The sequence below is a fragment of the Echinops telfairi genome, unplaced genomic scaffold (assembly GCF_000313985.2).
Source record: "Echinops telfairi isolate 266 unplaced genomic scaffold, ASM31398v2 ScPeMD7_7474;HRSCAF=8512, whole genome shotgun sequence".
Classification (NCBI taxonomy): domain Eukaryota; kingdom Metazoa; phylum Chordata; class Mammalia; order Afrosoricida; family Tenrecidae; genus Echinops; species Echinops telfairi.
In genome coordinates, this window is record NW_022111378.1 from 3372596 (window position 1) to 3390306 (window position 17711).

General features: G+C 38.5%; 1 protein-coding gene across 3 annotated transcripts in view; it reads left to right on the forward strand.

Annotated features, from left to right (window-relative positions):
- Positions 1 to 17711, forward strand: part of GRM7 (glutamate metabotropic receptor 7) — a 1182365-nt gene that overhangs the window by 351361 nt on the left and 813293 nt on the right. For 2 of the 3 annotated variants that reach the window (XM_004714110.2, XM_004714111.3), the window contains exon 2: positions 8927 to 9143. In XM_004714110.2, the coding sequence (XP_004714167.1) occupies positions 8927 to 9143 (217 nt within the window). The remainder of the gene's footprint in view (positions 1 to 8926; positions 9144 to 17711) is intronic. The other variant, XM_045285644.1, reaches the window with a different exon arrangement.

Here is a 17711-nt window from a genome sequence, read left to right on the forward strand (position 1 = left end):
GAGATACCTGCCAGTGCTGAGATTCTTACATATTCACTGACTTGGCTTTCCTCCTGCAGTCGACATCATTGCGTGTGTTTTGTGATATTGAGGAGGATTTTGTAGGATTTTATCAGACATATGGGCTAATGTTGGACTTATGGGTTTGGACAGGCCTGGGTTGGGATGTTTTCTTAATGTACACTTATCCTTTATATAAAACTCTATCTTATATACATATGAATTTCTGTGGATTTGTTTCTCTAGTCTGCCCAGGCTAACACACCTTCCTTTTTAAAAGGTCTTCTAGTTATGTTAGTTGAGAATTTGATGTGTTTCTTTAACAGATAAAAACAATGTGTATCACTTTATATTTCTAGTGGAAAGGAATGAGGAATTCTTAGACTAAGGGTATCAATGAAAAACAAACAAATGGCAAATTGTCCCATGGTAACAAGAGTTATTTGGTAGCAGAAACGTAAAATAAAAGAATATAGCAGAAAGGGACTAAACTATATCATAAGATGTAATGTCTTTGAACAGATTTGATATTCTTTAAAGAGGAAGTATAGCACAGGAATTATGAGTAAAGGCTTTGTGGGGGGCGTAGTGGATCCCAATCTTTCACATACTCAGATATGAACCAAGAAACATTTCTATATCTCTCTATGATATAGCTTTTTTAGTTGTGAAATCCAAATACAAGAGATTACTTTGAGGTATTATTGTGAGGATTAAAATAAGATAATGCATTAAAATACTTATGATACCTCATACATGGAAATACATTAAATGATATTGTGATACTCTAAATATTTTGCTATTCCTCTTAGAGTAGGTTAATCTGCATTTTCTGGAAATGTATCAGAAGAAGTACTTCTGTGTTCCAATTTAAAAGAAAGGAAGACAGATTGATAGCAAGTATAAATAAATTTCAATCATAAAACAGATTAGAGGATGAGGTAGAATGTGGTTAACAGTTTCTAGAGAAATTTTAAGAAAGTCATACATTTATATAGAGAAGAGAATTAAGTATAAACTTATGTAGATGGCCCTTTGCACTCTAAAAATTTCTGTGTAAATTTGAACAAAGATACTGTAAATTCTACAACTGTATGATGACAAAATTCACTTGTAAGTAAACAGTTAACTTCTTCATTTATGTTTACATTTTTCAAAATAAATTGTTTGTGTTTTTGAAAAATAATGCTCCCAATTGAGAAATAAGATAGAGAAAATCTATTTTCACTCCTATTATGTTCCTAGAAATTCTAATTGATGTTATTATAAAACTAAAAAATTTTAAACTTAGTGAAGTATGATAATATGAATGTTTACCTGCAAATACCAAAAAAAAAGTGAAAGTGATCAAAACAAATAAGAAATTTAACCACATTATAAGTCACAAGATAACGATGCAGAAATTAATAGATATACTAGGGTAATTCAAAAGGATCACCCTTATTAAAAAAACACAGCAAAGTATGAATCTACTATAACTCAACATATCTTCCATCTAGGTCTATATACTGTATACATCTGTACTATTTACACATGGGTCTATATACTTCTAACCATGGTTGTGTTACACTAGAGTCTTTAGAGAAGATTTTTGCTTTTGGTTTATTATTTTCCTAGGCAGAAACTGTTCTAACTGCTTCAGGTTAGCTTTGCCCACAATAGTAGCCTTTATTCCACACTTCAGAGCTGTAATATGGGGTTCTGCCAGTTTCTGAGTGTGTTTATTCCACTATCGCATTAAACTAGCTCAAGTCTAGGAGTTCATCGAGGGGTTGTGACTCTTGCAATTTGAGTCAAACTGCTATTCACCTGATACAAAATGCATGCACATATCTAGATCAAGTAAATATTCAGTAGGCTTCCTGTTTATTTTACTCCTAGGGACACTATGCATAAATAGCTAACACCATGAACTCATAGAGTTGGGCTATTTTGATTGCCATTTTGACCCATTATGGGAAACACACTGACCTTTTCTCTGTGGATTGAGTGCTGCCACTTAGCCTCTATCCTCATGGGACCTAATCAGCCTCATTGCAAGCAAGTGTCTCAATTCAATTAGGAGAGTTCCTACTATCCAAAATATGATCATCCATATTGTGGATTATCCATACTATGCTTCAGGGTCATATTTCTTCCCAGTCAATGCCTTCTCTGTACCATCCGACAGTTTCCTAGCTTGAGAATGAAGCGATCACTAACATCAGTAGAAGACTCGGAGTTTGGTTTTCAACAATATCAGTTCTGTGACTAGAAGAGATACAATTTTCATTCATGGCAGAGTAGAAGCTTTGAGATCTTTTACATAGCATTTGAACTTGGCTTTTGAAGCTCTGAGTTTGTCTCTTTAGCGGTTGTATTATAGGTAGTACCAAGCAGTTTTCCTACACTTCTCATCCTGACAAAATTGTCAAATGATATCAAACTCACAACCACCCCGAATCTCCCTTCTCACCATTTCCTCTCTCGGTGGTGCTATTTTGGTATTTACTTTTTCAGCTCTTGCCATGGACTAACAGCTCCCTCTTGACCAATCATGACAGACTTGTCCCTACTCATCAGACTTGAGAACCAATTTAGAATACTCATCTTTATGATCTTGTTTCCAGACCAAAAGGCTGTGTTCTCTAGAGAAGCAAAAACCAGTGGCTCTTCTCTGTGTATGTATTTAGAAAGAGATTTACATCCAAACTTGGCTCACTCAATTGTAGAACTGGGTAAGTCCATCCCAGTTTAAACCCATGGGTCAGCCGTAAGCTGACTCATGTAGCAGCAGCAGCTGACAAATGGGAAGCAGGAAGACCACAGGATAATGGATGCAGAGTCGAACAATCTAAGGTTTGCCAAATGAATCCAAGGCCACTGATGGCTACTGTTACTGGCAGTTGATATAACAGTTGACAAACCAGATGCAGGATGCAAATCCAGCAGAAGTTGGGTAGCTTACACAGGGTCAATGTCTACTGTGAATAGACCACACCCTTAATGAAAGCTCCCTCAACCATATCAAGGCTGTGACCAAATTAAGGAGATTTATTCTCCACACAACTGCTTGAGTGCTTCACAGAATATCACACCATGGAGTGACCATGCTATGTTAGATCACCTGAGAGGAGAATCCTGCTCCACTTGAGGTGCATCAAACCTATCACAATGGTGCTCTATCTCTCTGACTCTTCTTCTGAAGCTTTCTGAGCTCTTAAATTTATGGCACAACATCAAAATGCCGGTTTGGCAAATCGTGCCCCTTTCTTTGAATTTGGGGAACAACAAGTCTACAGTGGCAGTATCAAAACTGTAGGCTGACTCTGGGGTACACTGTTACAATAAAAATTCTCATAGGATAACCCTTGGGTCCCTCCAAGAATTACCTGGTGCATTGCTATAATGATAATAAAATGGTTGGGACTACTTTCTTGAACCAATTACTCACAACTGCAGTTTTCCATTTTTTAAAAATGTCTTCATTACAAGCACCTGTGAAAATCTTTATCCTTAAGAACAATGATCAAGATCACCCATTTGGAATCCTCAAAAAACAATTCTCATTAGCTTCCGAGTTGACATTTCTACCTTGAATCTAACTGCCCAAAACAGATCCCCTCTGAAATCTATTGTTTTGATGCAACTTTTTGTTGTTGTTGTTGTTAAGACGTCCTAACTATGAAAATATATAGAAAATATATTATTGAGAGAACTTGTCTGCAGCCCTCTCCAGATCACAGAGACCTATGTAAAGATGTCTTGTTTGTCACCAATCTGTGCATGTGTGAACAGAAGTCTCCAACTAGCAAATAAATGAAAATTTATCACATCTATAATTCAATCAGAATTATCTAGATGTAAAATTAATAGGCAATGTGCAAGGTCTACATAGAGATGATTACAACATCTTCATGTAGACCTTGCACATTGCTTGTATATATGTGCATGTGTGTGTGTGTGTGTGCGCGTGCTTGCATGTGCAGATATACACATAAGAAGACTTCAAAAAGTTCCTGGAAAAATTAAACTGTAATGAAATTTCCATACAAACTTTTGGAAGTCCTATCATGTGCATGCACATCACACAACAAACAATAAAACTGTCCCATAGGGTTTCTAAGGCTCTCAATCTTACAGACGCAGGATGCTTCTACACTCTCACACTCAGCAGCTTGTGGATCCAAACCAACAACTCTAATAGGTATGACAAAGTTTTAGCAGGTGTATGGATTAAATTTCTGTCCCCTGCCTACATATGTCTTGTAAATCTTAACCCCATACGGTAGGTGCAATTAAATTGTGGAGTACATTTCCTTTGCTAGGTTAATGATGTCAAAGCACCCTGAGGCATGTCCTAAACCATTGACTTTGGAAATATAAAGAGTAGATTAGGCAGAGAATCAAGGACACACAAATGGAGACAATGATGCCACGTGAGGATGACCAATGATTCAAAGACAATAACCTGAGAGACATGGGATTTCCCCAGAGCAGACAGAAGGCACCTTCCACTAAAGCCAGCACTCTCCATTGAGATTGGTTTCCTAAACTACCACAAAATAAAATTCTGTTCATTAAAGCACCCATTTATGTTATTTCTGTTACAACAGGACTAAGAAGCTAAGACAGTAGGGGGTCATAATATATCACTTATTTGTTTATTTTCGTATCTCTATGTTTTTCCTAAATCATATATTGTTAATTTTATTTTAAAATGCCTCAACTCATTCTGTACAAATAAAGTTATATATGTTTTTTAATATTATCTCAGACACATCATTAAGAAACTCATTTTTATGTGGTAGGCAGATATTTATGAAGTAAAAGAAAAGCACAAAGAAATAAAAATGATGACAGTTTATTTTATGGTAAAAGATCGAAAGTGTTATTATAGAAGGGACTATTCAAAGAGAAATGGAATACTTATTTTTGTATCAATGAAACTGTTATTGCACTAACTTGTGCTTACCCAAGAACAAGAAGAGTTTCCCATATCCATATGGGGTAGTTGCATAATCTTGTATCAGCTTTAGGGTGTTAAGAGCAAAGGGGTGGAATCTAGCCTGCTAGTTAGGTCACAGCCTGATGATGCCTCTGTGTGGCCCTGGCCTTCTCATGAGGATTCTGGGAACTTCCTCTGTCTCTCTCCCTTGATCTGCCTGTTCACAAGCCACATGGAGGTTTGCTGAAACCTGGACAAACTCTCTCTCTCTGTTTCACCTTCCTGTGAACAAACCATATGGAGCCATGATGAGATCTGAGGGTGGAAACTTGCTCCAGCCCTATGATGCTTCCATTGCCTCTTATCCATCGCCTCTTTTCACACACAGACCTGTGATCTTCCTTCATTCTGCATCATTGGATGTGGCTATGTGAATCTGAAGAGAGATTCATGGACTGATATCAAACTTATGGGCTAATATCAGACTTATGGACTTGATCTAGACTGGATGGGGATGTTTTCTCAATATACAATTGCTTTTTGATATAAAGCTCTGTCTTATACATGTGTGAGTGTCTCTGTATTTGGGCTCTTTAGTCCGCTGGCCTAGCACACCACATAAGACTGGCAAGAGGGAAGATTTCAATAGAAGAAAGAGAAAATATAACTATATATGAGTGAGCATGTGGACTATAATCCCAAAAGCTGACAGATAATTATTTGGTCATCCACAGTTACTGGCTAAAAATGCATATCTCAAAATAGTTCATAATGTAGGCTTTAACATTAGTTTGGATTCAACTCAGCACAATAATATAATAGCTAAATATGCTACATAGAAACAAAATAAATATACATCCTCCTATTTCACTAATCACATAAACTCTTCTAGTTTCTTATACTTTATTGCTATAAGGGATAGCCTCATGAAGGCACATTTTTATCTCAGAAATGAATTCCATCTGGCTTTTCAGTCCCTATTTTATTTTCACAGTGTCAAGATAAAAGCCGGGTGATACAGTTTGTGCACATCATCCCACAGGGAAATACAGTTCTGAAGCCAGGGAATATTTCTTTTCTGTAATGGAAGGGAGTGACCACGAATGACAATCATCTTCAAAATGTGCATGCCAGTGAGGAAATAAATTGATTTCCGCCGATTTTTCATTACTGAAATTTGTGATGCCGTTTCGAAACTGCATTGGGGGTGCTTTGCAGTTCTCCTGTTTTTCAGGAGTTACATAGAAGCAGAGGGCTTTCTGTGTCTTTGTTAACCCTCTTCCAAAGCCAAAAGAGGTCTGGGCAGGGCAGGGCTCTGTGAATGCACAAAGGTTTCTCCCCCTTGAAATAGATGCAAAGGTATTGATCTGGGCGACTTCTTTTCCTTTTACTTCTTGTAAGAGAGCACCCACCTCTCTCTTCTTCTTTTCCTTTGTATTCCTCTTCCCTCTTTGTCCCACAAACGTTCAGTTGATAATTCCTTTTCAGAATATTGATCATTTCATAACTACAAATGTCTCATAGATAACATTCTATGGGTTAAGATAATTGCACAAGTGTTCACATGATTTTAAATACAAGATTTGAGCAGCAGTCTGAGGGTGACCAGTGAAATCACTTATAGTTTAGTGACTTCCAAGTTCACGTGGTAGGCGGCAATTGCCCTGGGCACCAGCAATCTACTGTCCTTTCTTGTTTTATGCCACTTATTAAGATGTCTTCACAATAATTTGACAAGTAGAATACCTAAGAGTTCAAATAATTGTATTGGAGTCTCTATCTTACTATTTTGTTTTGTTTTTATTTTATCTTTCATTTATTTTTTTCTTACTATTTTGTAACCTAAGGCAAGAACATGTTTTGTTTCCAATTTTCAAATCCCTCTTTGTTAAAACAAGCTATTAAGACATGTCAAAGGGTAAATGTACAGTCATTGAGTGTATTCTGACCCACAGCAACCCTATAGGACTGAACAGAACTGCCCCCCTGGGTTTCCAATACTGTAACTCTTTACAGAACTAGAAAGCCTCACCTTCTCCCCCAGAGCTGCTGGTGATTCCGAACTGCTGAAATGGTGCTAGCAGCTCAGTACATAACACAGTATGCCATCCAGTTTCCTTATACATAATGATCACATAATAATCAATACATATATTATTCTAAAGAACAGTGATTGGAATATGGTTTTAAAATTCCCTAAGAAGTAAATGCTTTTGAAACATTAGTAAATAATGTGTGTCGCAAAGAACTTTTGAACTCGTATGGGAAATGAGTAAATAGGTAATGAGGAAAACTATATCATGCTCTATTTTTAGTATTTCCTCAATGAATGAAGCACCCGCTCTGTGAACCATCTTGCTAAATAATGACATTCATTATCCTTGTGTCTCAGAGTAGTCCTTTTTCAATGATAAAATTGCAACTCATCAAGGTGAAATGACTTCATCCAAGCAAACACTAGTAAACTGAGGCAAGCTTTGATGTAGACCTCGTCTACAATTCTATATTCATGAAAATGTATAGCCTCGGTCATCGAGTAAGGGAGGAGATGCTGAGGCTTGTTCAGACTGGCCTTTGACTCAGTAATGGGAGCCTGCCCAGGGATCACAGAACAGAAATGGAACCACGTGCAAAATAGTGGGCCCTCTACCAATAGATCACATGACTTGAAATGAATCCTAACCTAGAAAATTTGGCAAAGAAAATGACCTTTATGGATGTGTTAATTGACTTTATACAACGGCCAAGGCATGGACTTTAGATACACTAATGGAAGGAGAGCAATTACTCCATATTGGGCAGAGTTTTCAGGGCTCAAATAATCAACGGGAATGCAGCTTTGACACTTTTATGATGTTTTTCTTGACATGAGCAAAGGCTGCAACCAGTCTTTATATAGATGGAAAAAAATCTTTATAAGGAAAGCAGGCATGTGTTTGTACTGAATTAATAATTCTTACTGGCCAATCAGTTGTCATGCCCAGAATATTACATGCTAGTATCAATGTGAAGGGGAAGATCCAAGAACAGAGTTGGAGGGGAGGGGGCTCACAGTGCTGTTTGGAAGTTGTCATGTAGACATGTTCCTCGGGTCACACCTGAGGTATCTGGGACTTGAGGCAGGTATTTTTTGCAGGGCCATTTTTTTTCTCATATGAATAATTTGAGTTAGTGGGAATCAGCAGCAGAACCACTAGGCAGGCCAATTTCACATGGCCCCGAAAAGTCAATACTGTACACCAGGGGCCAAGTATAGGTACCCCTAGGATGGCCTCTTGGGCACAAGTCTTGTTGTCTGGAGGTATTTCCAAGAGTGCTATGAGAGGCTTAAGCCGAGGGTCAGTTTTGTGTGTAATCTGCACCCAGGCAGGAACGCATTACAGAACATAAAAGGACAAATAATCTTGAGAAAATTCCTTCAAAGATCAAGGACCACTGACATAAAAACCCTTCTAGGTTAGGGGCTTGGGTCTAAGAGTGATAGAGAATTAATGCTTGTGGGGCAAAAGAAGTCTACTTACTTAGTTGATCCCTCAGAGTTCATCAGCACTCCTGCAGCATTAGATGATTAACAATCTTCACCAGGATTCCTCAACTCTGCCAACTATAAAAACCTTGATATTGTGTAATCTTTTTCTTTTTCCTTAGTCTTTAAGAAGCAAAAGATGATGCAAAAATTGTTCTAGCTATACATTTCCTAACCACTTTGGCCCTGACCGTACAAGTTCAATGTTGTTCTCATCCCCTTTCCCAGGAGGAGAGAAACAAACCAAAGTGCAACAATAACAACAAACAAGTAAACAAAATGGTGAGGCACAAAAGAAGATACGACAGAGCTATTAAATGCATGTAAATGGTCTAAACTGAGGTGGCTATGCTTGGCAACACAGTCCCTTCAGATCGCAAGCTCTGTGTTTTGAGTACATTGGTATAGGTATAAATGAAAATTTCATTCCCTGATGATAAGCTCGTGTGTGACATTGTTGTTTTGTTTTTCAGATACCTCAGATAAGTTATGCATCAACTGCACCAGAATTGAGTGATGACCGCCGTTATGACTTCTTCTCACGTGTGGTCCCTCCTGATTCCTTCCAAGCCCAGGCCATGGTGGACATTGTAAAGGCCCTCGGTTGGAACTATGTGTCTACGCTTGCATCCGAAGGCAGTTATGGAGAGAAAGGTGTGGAATCCTTCACCCAGATTTCCAAAGAGGCAGGTAGGAGGACCTCGGAATGCTCAAGCTGACCCTCTTCACAAGTGTGTGGCTTGTAGGGTTCTTTCCAGAATTTATCAAACTATAATGCCCTGTCCCCACTCCTACTTCCCCTGAGTCCTGTGATGTAGCCTTCATTTGGGACACTGTTGTTTTTAAAGAGCATATTTCAAAGGTGTGAAGCTGAATTGTCTTAAGTGCTAATGAAAGATATGTACAGAGAAAACTGAGTGCTGCTACTGATGTTGTACTGCTGTGTAGTGGGGAGCAGTGGGAAGCACAGCTTGCATAGGGAAACCTGAGCGTGTGGATAGAAGTGCTTCTCCATGGATGCTCTTTCTCTGCCTCCTTCCAGAGCGGGAAGGATGGTTTAGCAATTTGTGAAGCCAATCACAGTGCTACTCTCTCTGAAGAGGAATAACACAGATGACACCATCTGACATGACTGACGCAAAATTAATTAAATTATGCACTTAGAGGAACTGTCTTTAAAACTGTAGGCGATTTTGAGAAGCTTCTTTTAAATAGCCCTTGAAAAGGGTTATGTTCTATGTCTTTATATAACTCAATTTGGAAGTAATGGGTTCCGATATCCAGTCAGCTAGCCTCCATTGGGGATATTTTGCAAAATGAACCCAAATCTGCATGCCATGATTTAGGAATCATGACAATAGATAGTCAGGATTACATGGGTGTAGGAAGCATGTTTAACATACTCATATGCTTGGGGATTCCTAAACAGTTCTTATGACAATATCTGGCCTTCAATTTTGTTTGTAAGCATTTCTCCTATTCCAAAATATTTTTGACCAGACCACTTAATTTATATTAACAACAAGCTATCGATCCAGGCAATAGAGATCCTTTTCATGAAGAGAGATGCTGTGAATCCTGATGACAGGGCTTTGAGTATTGACCCTCAAACTACAGCTATTCTTCAGACATACAATACTTTAGCATTGAGACGACATAGGTGCCCACAGGTGCTAAGAGAAATGACCCAGAGATTTCTTATAAGCACAACGTTTTGAACTCATAATATTAACTATCATGTCTAAAAATCCACTGAAGATCTGGGTCATTCTCAGCCGCTTCTTTCTGATAGAAAGACTCTGCACCTTAATCCCTTTGACGAAGTAAATCCTAATCATCAGCAGATCGAATCCTAAAAGAAATCCCTGGGTGACTTCAATGACTAAATGCTGACTAATGAAAAGGCTGGTGGCTTGAACGACCCAACTGTGCCTGAAAAGACATGTCTGGTGATCTGCCTCTGAAACGCCATCGCCTTGGAAAGCCTGTGCGCAGTGCAACTCTGCACTTGTGGGGTTCTCGCGAGTCTCAATCCACACTACTGAGCTGGTGATACTAATCACCATTTCTAAGTTCAACATTGAATGAACCAGCAAAATACCCCAAATGTATCTCTGTTAGCTTGGCCTTGTGTTTCCAGAACTTTCCCCCACCTTCCCAATCTACTTAGCATGCATTAGTATATGAGCTTGAGTTTGTTTGTCTGTTCCCTCCTTGTCTGGAGGCAGAGAACATGTCTGTCTTTGCGATTACAGAGCCAGCTGCCAAGTTTCTAGCATGTGTGGGGGGCGGAGGTGGTGGTGGTTGTGGGGGCTCTAGAACACTGTCCTTGTATTATGCTGTGGTTTGCAGGAATCATTAACAGATGACATAATGGCCATCATTTTTGATGCTAATATTGCTGTTTCTTTGAATCTGGCTTTGAGCAAAGTCAGGCTTCAGGCTGACAAGAAATGCACCTAAAATAAGAGGATAAAAGCAAATATATATGACAATTTTGTTAGATAAGAGGAAGAAACTCAGACCTGTAGTTCAGATATCACCCTATAGTACATTAAGTGCTATAAGCAGGCTCTAATTCAAAGCAGATCTCTCCATGAGGCAAACTAAAGGGTATGCCTTAATCTATTAGGAAATTGACAGTGTTCATACATTTAGAATCAGAGCCCTGGTGGCCTAGTGGGTTATGTATTGGACTGCTCACCATAAGGGCTCCACTTGAAAACCACCAGCTGCCCCAGGTGAGACTTTCTATTCGAGTAAAGAGTGTATACCGCCTCAGAAATCCTAGGGGCCGTGCTACCTTGTCCTATGGGATCTCAGTGAGTTAGAAAGGACTCAATAAAGGGGAGTTTGAGTCTGTTTGTTTGAGGTTTAGAATCATGTTGATCAGTTAAAAGACCAAGACCTATATTTGTTTATAAATATAATTTGCTTTCTGAAATTATAAGAAATAGTATTTTATCAGCCAATGAATGGTGAGTTTCCCACAGTTGTTTTTCTTGTTGTCACTCAGTGTATGATGCGAGCAAAGTACACGATTTAATGACTGAAATGATGTAATAGTCTGAATCAAGGGAATGGTCTGAACACATTAGCTCAGATTTTTAATTTATCATGCATTAAATGACCTCGTTCAAAAGTAGTGATTGTGGTCGATCCCAGGTGGCCAACTATGTGGATATGCTATCCAGACTGTACAACAAAGCCCTGAGAGTTACGTTAAATGGGGATAGACCACAATCCTGGGACGAAGAGCATTCAAAGAGCAGATAAAGAAGCAGATCACATACTTATTGGGGGAAGAGATAGAACAGAAACAGTGAACAAGGAAATGGACGGGTGGCTGAGGGGGGACACAGGCCGCTCATTCTGTGGAACAAAATACAATAATAACTTAAAAACAAAATAAACAAACAAACGCAGAATCATTGATTTTATAGACATTGATAGAACTCCTTAGACTATTGCTTTGATAGAGATTGATAGAACTCCGTAGACTATGACCCTTAAAGACCCTCAGTTCTCAAACAGAATTCAAACCCATGGCTTCCTTCAGCCAACAAGACATGAGCCTACTGGGGTCTTAAAGGCTTGAAGGTAATCAAGCGGCCATCAAGCTCAGAAGCAACAAAGCCCACATGGAAGAAGCACACCAGCCTATGCAACCACGAGGTGTCGAAGGGACCAGGTGTAAGGCATCATCAGAACAAAAAATCTTACCGTAGTGAATGATGGGGGGAGTGCGGAGTGGAGATCCAAAGCCCATTAGTAGGCCACTGGAGATCCCCTTGCAGAGGGGTCTCGGGGAGGAGATGAGCCAGTCACGGTGCAATGTAACAATGATGAGAAATACAACCTTCCTCTAGTTCCTAAAGGTTTCCTCCCTGCTCCCACTACCATGACTCGAATTCTATCTTGCAAGACTGGCTAGACTAGAGGAGGTACACTGGTACAGATAGGAACTGAAAATACAGGGAATCCAGGACGGATGAGCCCTATAGGACCAGTGGTGTGAGTGGCGAAACAGGGAGGGTAAAGGGAGAATGGGTAGAGAAGAGGGAACCGATTACATGGAACTGTGTGTGACCTCCTCCCTGGGGGACAGACAACCAAAAAGTGGATGAAGGGAGACGTCGGACAGGGCAAGATATGACAAAATACCCATTTATAAACTATCAAGGGCTCATGTGGGAGGGGGGAGCGGGGAGGGAGGGGAAAAATGAGGACCTAATGTCAGGGGTTTAAATGGAGAGAAAATGTTTTGAGAAACGATGTACAAATGCGCTTTACACAATTGATGTGTGTATGGATTGGGATAACAGTTGTATGAGCCCCTAATAAAATGTTAAAAAAAAAAAAAAAAGACATGAGCCTACAACACAGTAGCACGAGGGAAGTACACACTCTATAGAACAACCGGCCATGCAAATCAAAATGGCACCACATGCCCAGGGATGAGGCGCCGACATCAATAAGTGCTGAGAAAGGAAAATTAAAGGAAATTGTAAACACAGGAGCAAATGTGAAGAGTTAAGTATGACAAATGATGAGGATTGTGATCCTCCTATGAGGATTGAAATGACACAAACAAAATGTGTATGAAAATAATTTACTCTGTAAACATTCACCCAAATCACAATCTGAAGTTCTTTTATGAATAAAAAGGAAAGATTGTACCATTGGTGGACATTTGGGATAAAATGCTTCAGTCTGAGAACTGTTTCCATCGGGAATGAGAGTAGTGAAAAAGCCAGCCGATGCTGAGGAAATATGAGAAAACTGTGAAGGTTCAAGTTCTCTCCTTTTAGAATTTTATGGTATTTGTAATAAATTTCCCAGAACAATATTCTTATGATATTAATTCAAATAAATTGACTTATGTTCTCAACAAATACTGCCTAGCTCTCCACCAAATAAATAAAGAAAGAGACGAAGGAGGAATTGCTACATAAGGCTCTAGATGACGACTCTACGCTCAGTCCATGCATGACCTTAGAGAAGACAGGAGAGGGGAACACGAGTCTGTTGTTTATAGAGCCCGCTTCTTCATTGGGTGGTTACCCAAAGACTATTCTGATATTTCATGTGGTGTGCGTGTGTGTGTGTATACACACACAGGATACACACACACATATATCCTATGGCTTCTAAAATAATCCAACAATTTCCTCGGATGCTCAAGAAAACAATATAGTCAATAAAAATGGAAGACTATCTCGCTCCATTAGAATTACCAAAAGAGAATAGTGGGCTTCAAACAGTTTATGTAAAAAGTCCATGATTTTTTCATCTCATTTTTCCATAACCTTTTTGCAGCATCCTTGCATATACACTCAAGGAACCCTGGTAATTCAACAGTGACAGATTTGCTTCTTAATAGAAATGTGAACCCATCTAACAGCCACGAGGGAGGAAACCTTGGTGATCTGATTCTCAAAGATTTAAACATCAAATCCACTCTCATCAGTTGGATTCAGACTTATAGCCACCCTGTAGGTTAACTGAGAATGCAAGTTATGAAAGCAGGCAGCATGCCTCATCTTTCTCCGTCTCCAGGCAGCTGTTGGATTTGAACTGTCAACTTTGTTGTTAATAGCCCAATGCTTCTCTCATGGCACCTTCATGTAAAGATTACAGCCCAGCAATCCAACAACACTATTCTATTCTGCCATTACTACGAGCCAGAATCAATTTAACAGCTTCCAACAAAAGCAACAACAAAGATATGTCAAGGATCATTTCTAATGTTTATATTTTTTTCCTGCCAACTGGCTATAGAATCAACTCTCAAGAGAGACAAAGTTTACTGTGTACGTAGTTATAGGACACAGAGAGAGACCATATACTGGTTATGCCAACAGAGAGACCTGGACTCAAATAACAGGCTTCAACACTTGCATGCCGTGAACATTTTTATGTGTTTAGCTTTTTAGACCTCTACTTCCTCATATATCAAAATCAAAATGAAGCCACTGCCATTTAGTTGATGCTAAGTTATAATGTCCCATTATATGAACCCCCAAACTGTCAATCTTTCCAGAACAGATAACCTCAGCTTCCTTCTCTGGAGCGACTGTTGATTCCAACTGCCAACATTCACATTACCAGCCCACTGTCTAACCCACAGGTCTACTAGGGCTCCTTCCTCATGTATAAAATAGGCGTAGTAATGTCAACTTCATCATGTTCATGAAATAAAATATGATTATGGGGAAATGCCCAGAAGTCATACTTGAGTATTGGCTCCTCATGTGAGTTGCCATCAATCAGTTGACTCATTTGAGTTTTAAAAAATTGAAAATCACTTGAGTGATAGATCCCATTTACTATGTTATATTTACTAGGTCATCTACGCTACAAGGTGAGCTACAAGTCTCAGTGTATTTTTACCACATTAAGAAGAGCAAGACTATCTCACTGCCATCTAGTCAATTCTGAAGAGTAACCACAGAAGGAACTCAACTATGCACAGGGTTATATCAGGAGCAGGGCGGGGGGGTGGGGGGTGGGGCACAGAAATTGGAAAGATTTTTCTTTCATTCTTTCTGTACAGTTTGGGTTGGTTGTGAATTTTTTCACTTAAAAACAGCTGCAAGATGGCACAGTACATTAATCATTGTGCTACTAACTCAAAGGTCAGCGGTTCATATCCATTGAAAGCTCTGCTGGAGAACGATTCAGTATTCAGCTTCCATACAGATTTACTGCTTCAGAAACCTTGTGGAACAATTCTACGCATGCCTGTACAGTCACAGGGAGTGAGATGCGACTCAATAGTTTTTGTTTTGTTTTGTTTTTGGCTTTATGAGAATTTCTTCCCTTTTGAATCCTTTATTTCTAAAATTTACATCAGATTTAAGTTCTGAGGCATAGGCTACCTGTAAAACCAGAGACCCAAGTACATCCATTATTTTCAGAGGACAAGGGTGAATTCTACCTTATCATATTATGATAGTGCAAAACAAAATGATGAGGTCAGGGAAAAGCAGGTATTTTTCAACAGAAAGCCATAGAGTTGGGACCATAAAAATGGAGAATGAAAGTCTAGTTATAATTTGTCTTGGCTGTCAAAGAAAACCTCATTAATTCTTGCTCTCATGTATCATCCTTGTAAGATGTAAATATGCATAGATATGGTTCCTTGTTGAACTTTCAAAGAGAGTGCTAACATAATTTTCTCAGATGATGAGCTTTGGCAAAACAGTTATTTTTGCATGGATACTTTTGTTTATTTGAATGGATGCACACACATTATCAACAAAACAATGTATTGCTTAATATAGCGTGGAAAGGGAAATATTCACTTCTAGCATGTTTTAAAATTCAAGATAACATAATAAACAAAGTAATCCAAATTAAATATTGTTTTGCTTATGAGTGTCAAGGAAAATGCTTATATCATATGGCACTAATATATTTGCAAGTAAAGAAATATAAATCATAAAGTACATATACAATATGGTTTTTAAATCTGTTGACTCATCATCTGTTGGATAGTTTAGTAGAGAATTCCATGGGTTCTACTTTATAAAATGACATAACTAGAAATGTGTTGCTACCATGATATTGTGAGGCATGCCAATTTTGCATTGAATGAACACTTAAAATATATCTTTGGTATTGTGTACCAATCACTCAAAGAAATTATTTAAAATAGTTATATAAAGTATTATTACTTTTCAAATACATTCTAAAGCTTGTTTGTTAAAAAGCGGCAAGCTTTTGTCTTGGCTTATAATAATTAGGTAAAGATGAAAATTGATTATTATTAAATATTTCAGACTTTAAGAACTAGTCAAGTTTGCTTGTTTCAATAGTTTTATGCGTATTGACTTCTCTCCTTCAAAGTTGTGATCTTCTCCTCCTTTGTGTAATTTTCTAATTGTCCACCTTCGCATTGTTGTAAACTCCATGAAATCAAGGGCCGTTTCTTGGGGCCCTTCCAGCATCATGTCTGGCATACAGGAGGAATTCATAATTATTGTTAAGGGGAGAAGAAAGGAACAGTTGTATTCTTTTATCATTTGTCTTTTTTAAAATAAAAAAACCCACGTATTTAAGTACTCACATTTACAATTCTACTTGTAGGCCATACAAACTTATATTCTATACCTGTTTTATGTTGTGATTTATTAACATAGTAGCATTTCCCTCATTCTGACTGTATATTTTTATTTTCTCTTGTCACCCCCTCCCTGGCCAAACAATTAAAGAAAAAAATTACAGGAGCATGAAATAATGCAACCATAATTCCCCATACTACCATATAGTCTGAATTTGAAGATTTTCTTTTTGCCTGTACTTACCCCCCAGCACCTTTTTTTTTCTTTCTTGTATGTAATGGTGCATACGGAGAACTCTAACAAGCAGTTAGAGTAGTTCCCTTATGAAGTTTTCATAGACCCCCGCTTAAATACAGGCATTTGAAAACATTCAAGGATTAAATTGCAAAACATAAAATCACAAGAACACACTTAACTTTCTTACTCTAAGAAACTAACTGCCACCGAATCCGTGCGAACTCGGGTTTTGATCTGCAGGACTGAGAAGAACTGCTGTGGGCTTCCAAGACCGTGTGTCTTTCTTGGAGTCGACCGCCTTGTCGGTCTCCAGGCGAGCGGCTGGTAGATTCAAACTGCTGACCACTACGCCACCAGAACAATTCAGGAACCGTTAGGTGCCATTCACGTGTATGTTCCTCAGGGAGATACTGAATTTCATATTTTGGGGGGATCCTCAATGGTTAGTATACATTTCGGATTTTAAATTGTGTGTGACCTCTTGTGTACTTTTATTTTTCCCATCAGTATTACTGCTGCCTTAGTTCTGGGCCCCATTTTATTCTCTTGATTTATAACTACAATTATCCATACTTCTAGCATAACTCTTCCAGTGTACTCTCCATGCAACTATGTAGTGAATCCTCCTAAAACACAAATAAAGCCATTTCATTATCATCTGTTCCTGGCTCCCCATTCCCCAGAGGATTGAGTAAATGATATTTAGCATGCAATATATATATATATTTTTTTTAATTTTTTTTTTCAAATTTGGGTCTGCATTAATCTCCAGTCTTACTCCCCAACTACCCTTGTCTCTTTAATTCCAAACTCCATCTGCTATTCCTATACTTTTTATATGGCCACATTCAGAATACTGTAGGTATCGAGATATTCTGTGCTTTTGTAAATTCTTTTTCTTTCGCTCTGGACTGTCAATTTTCTTCTTCTTCTTCTTCTTCTTCTTCTTCTTCTT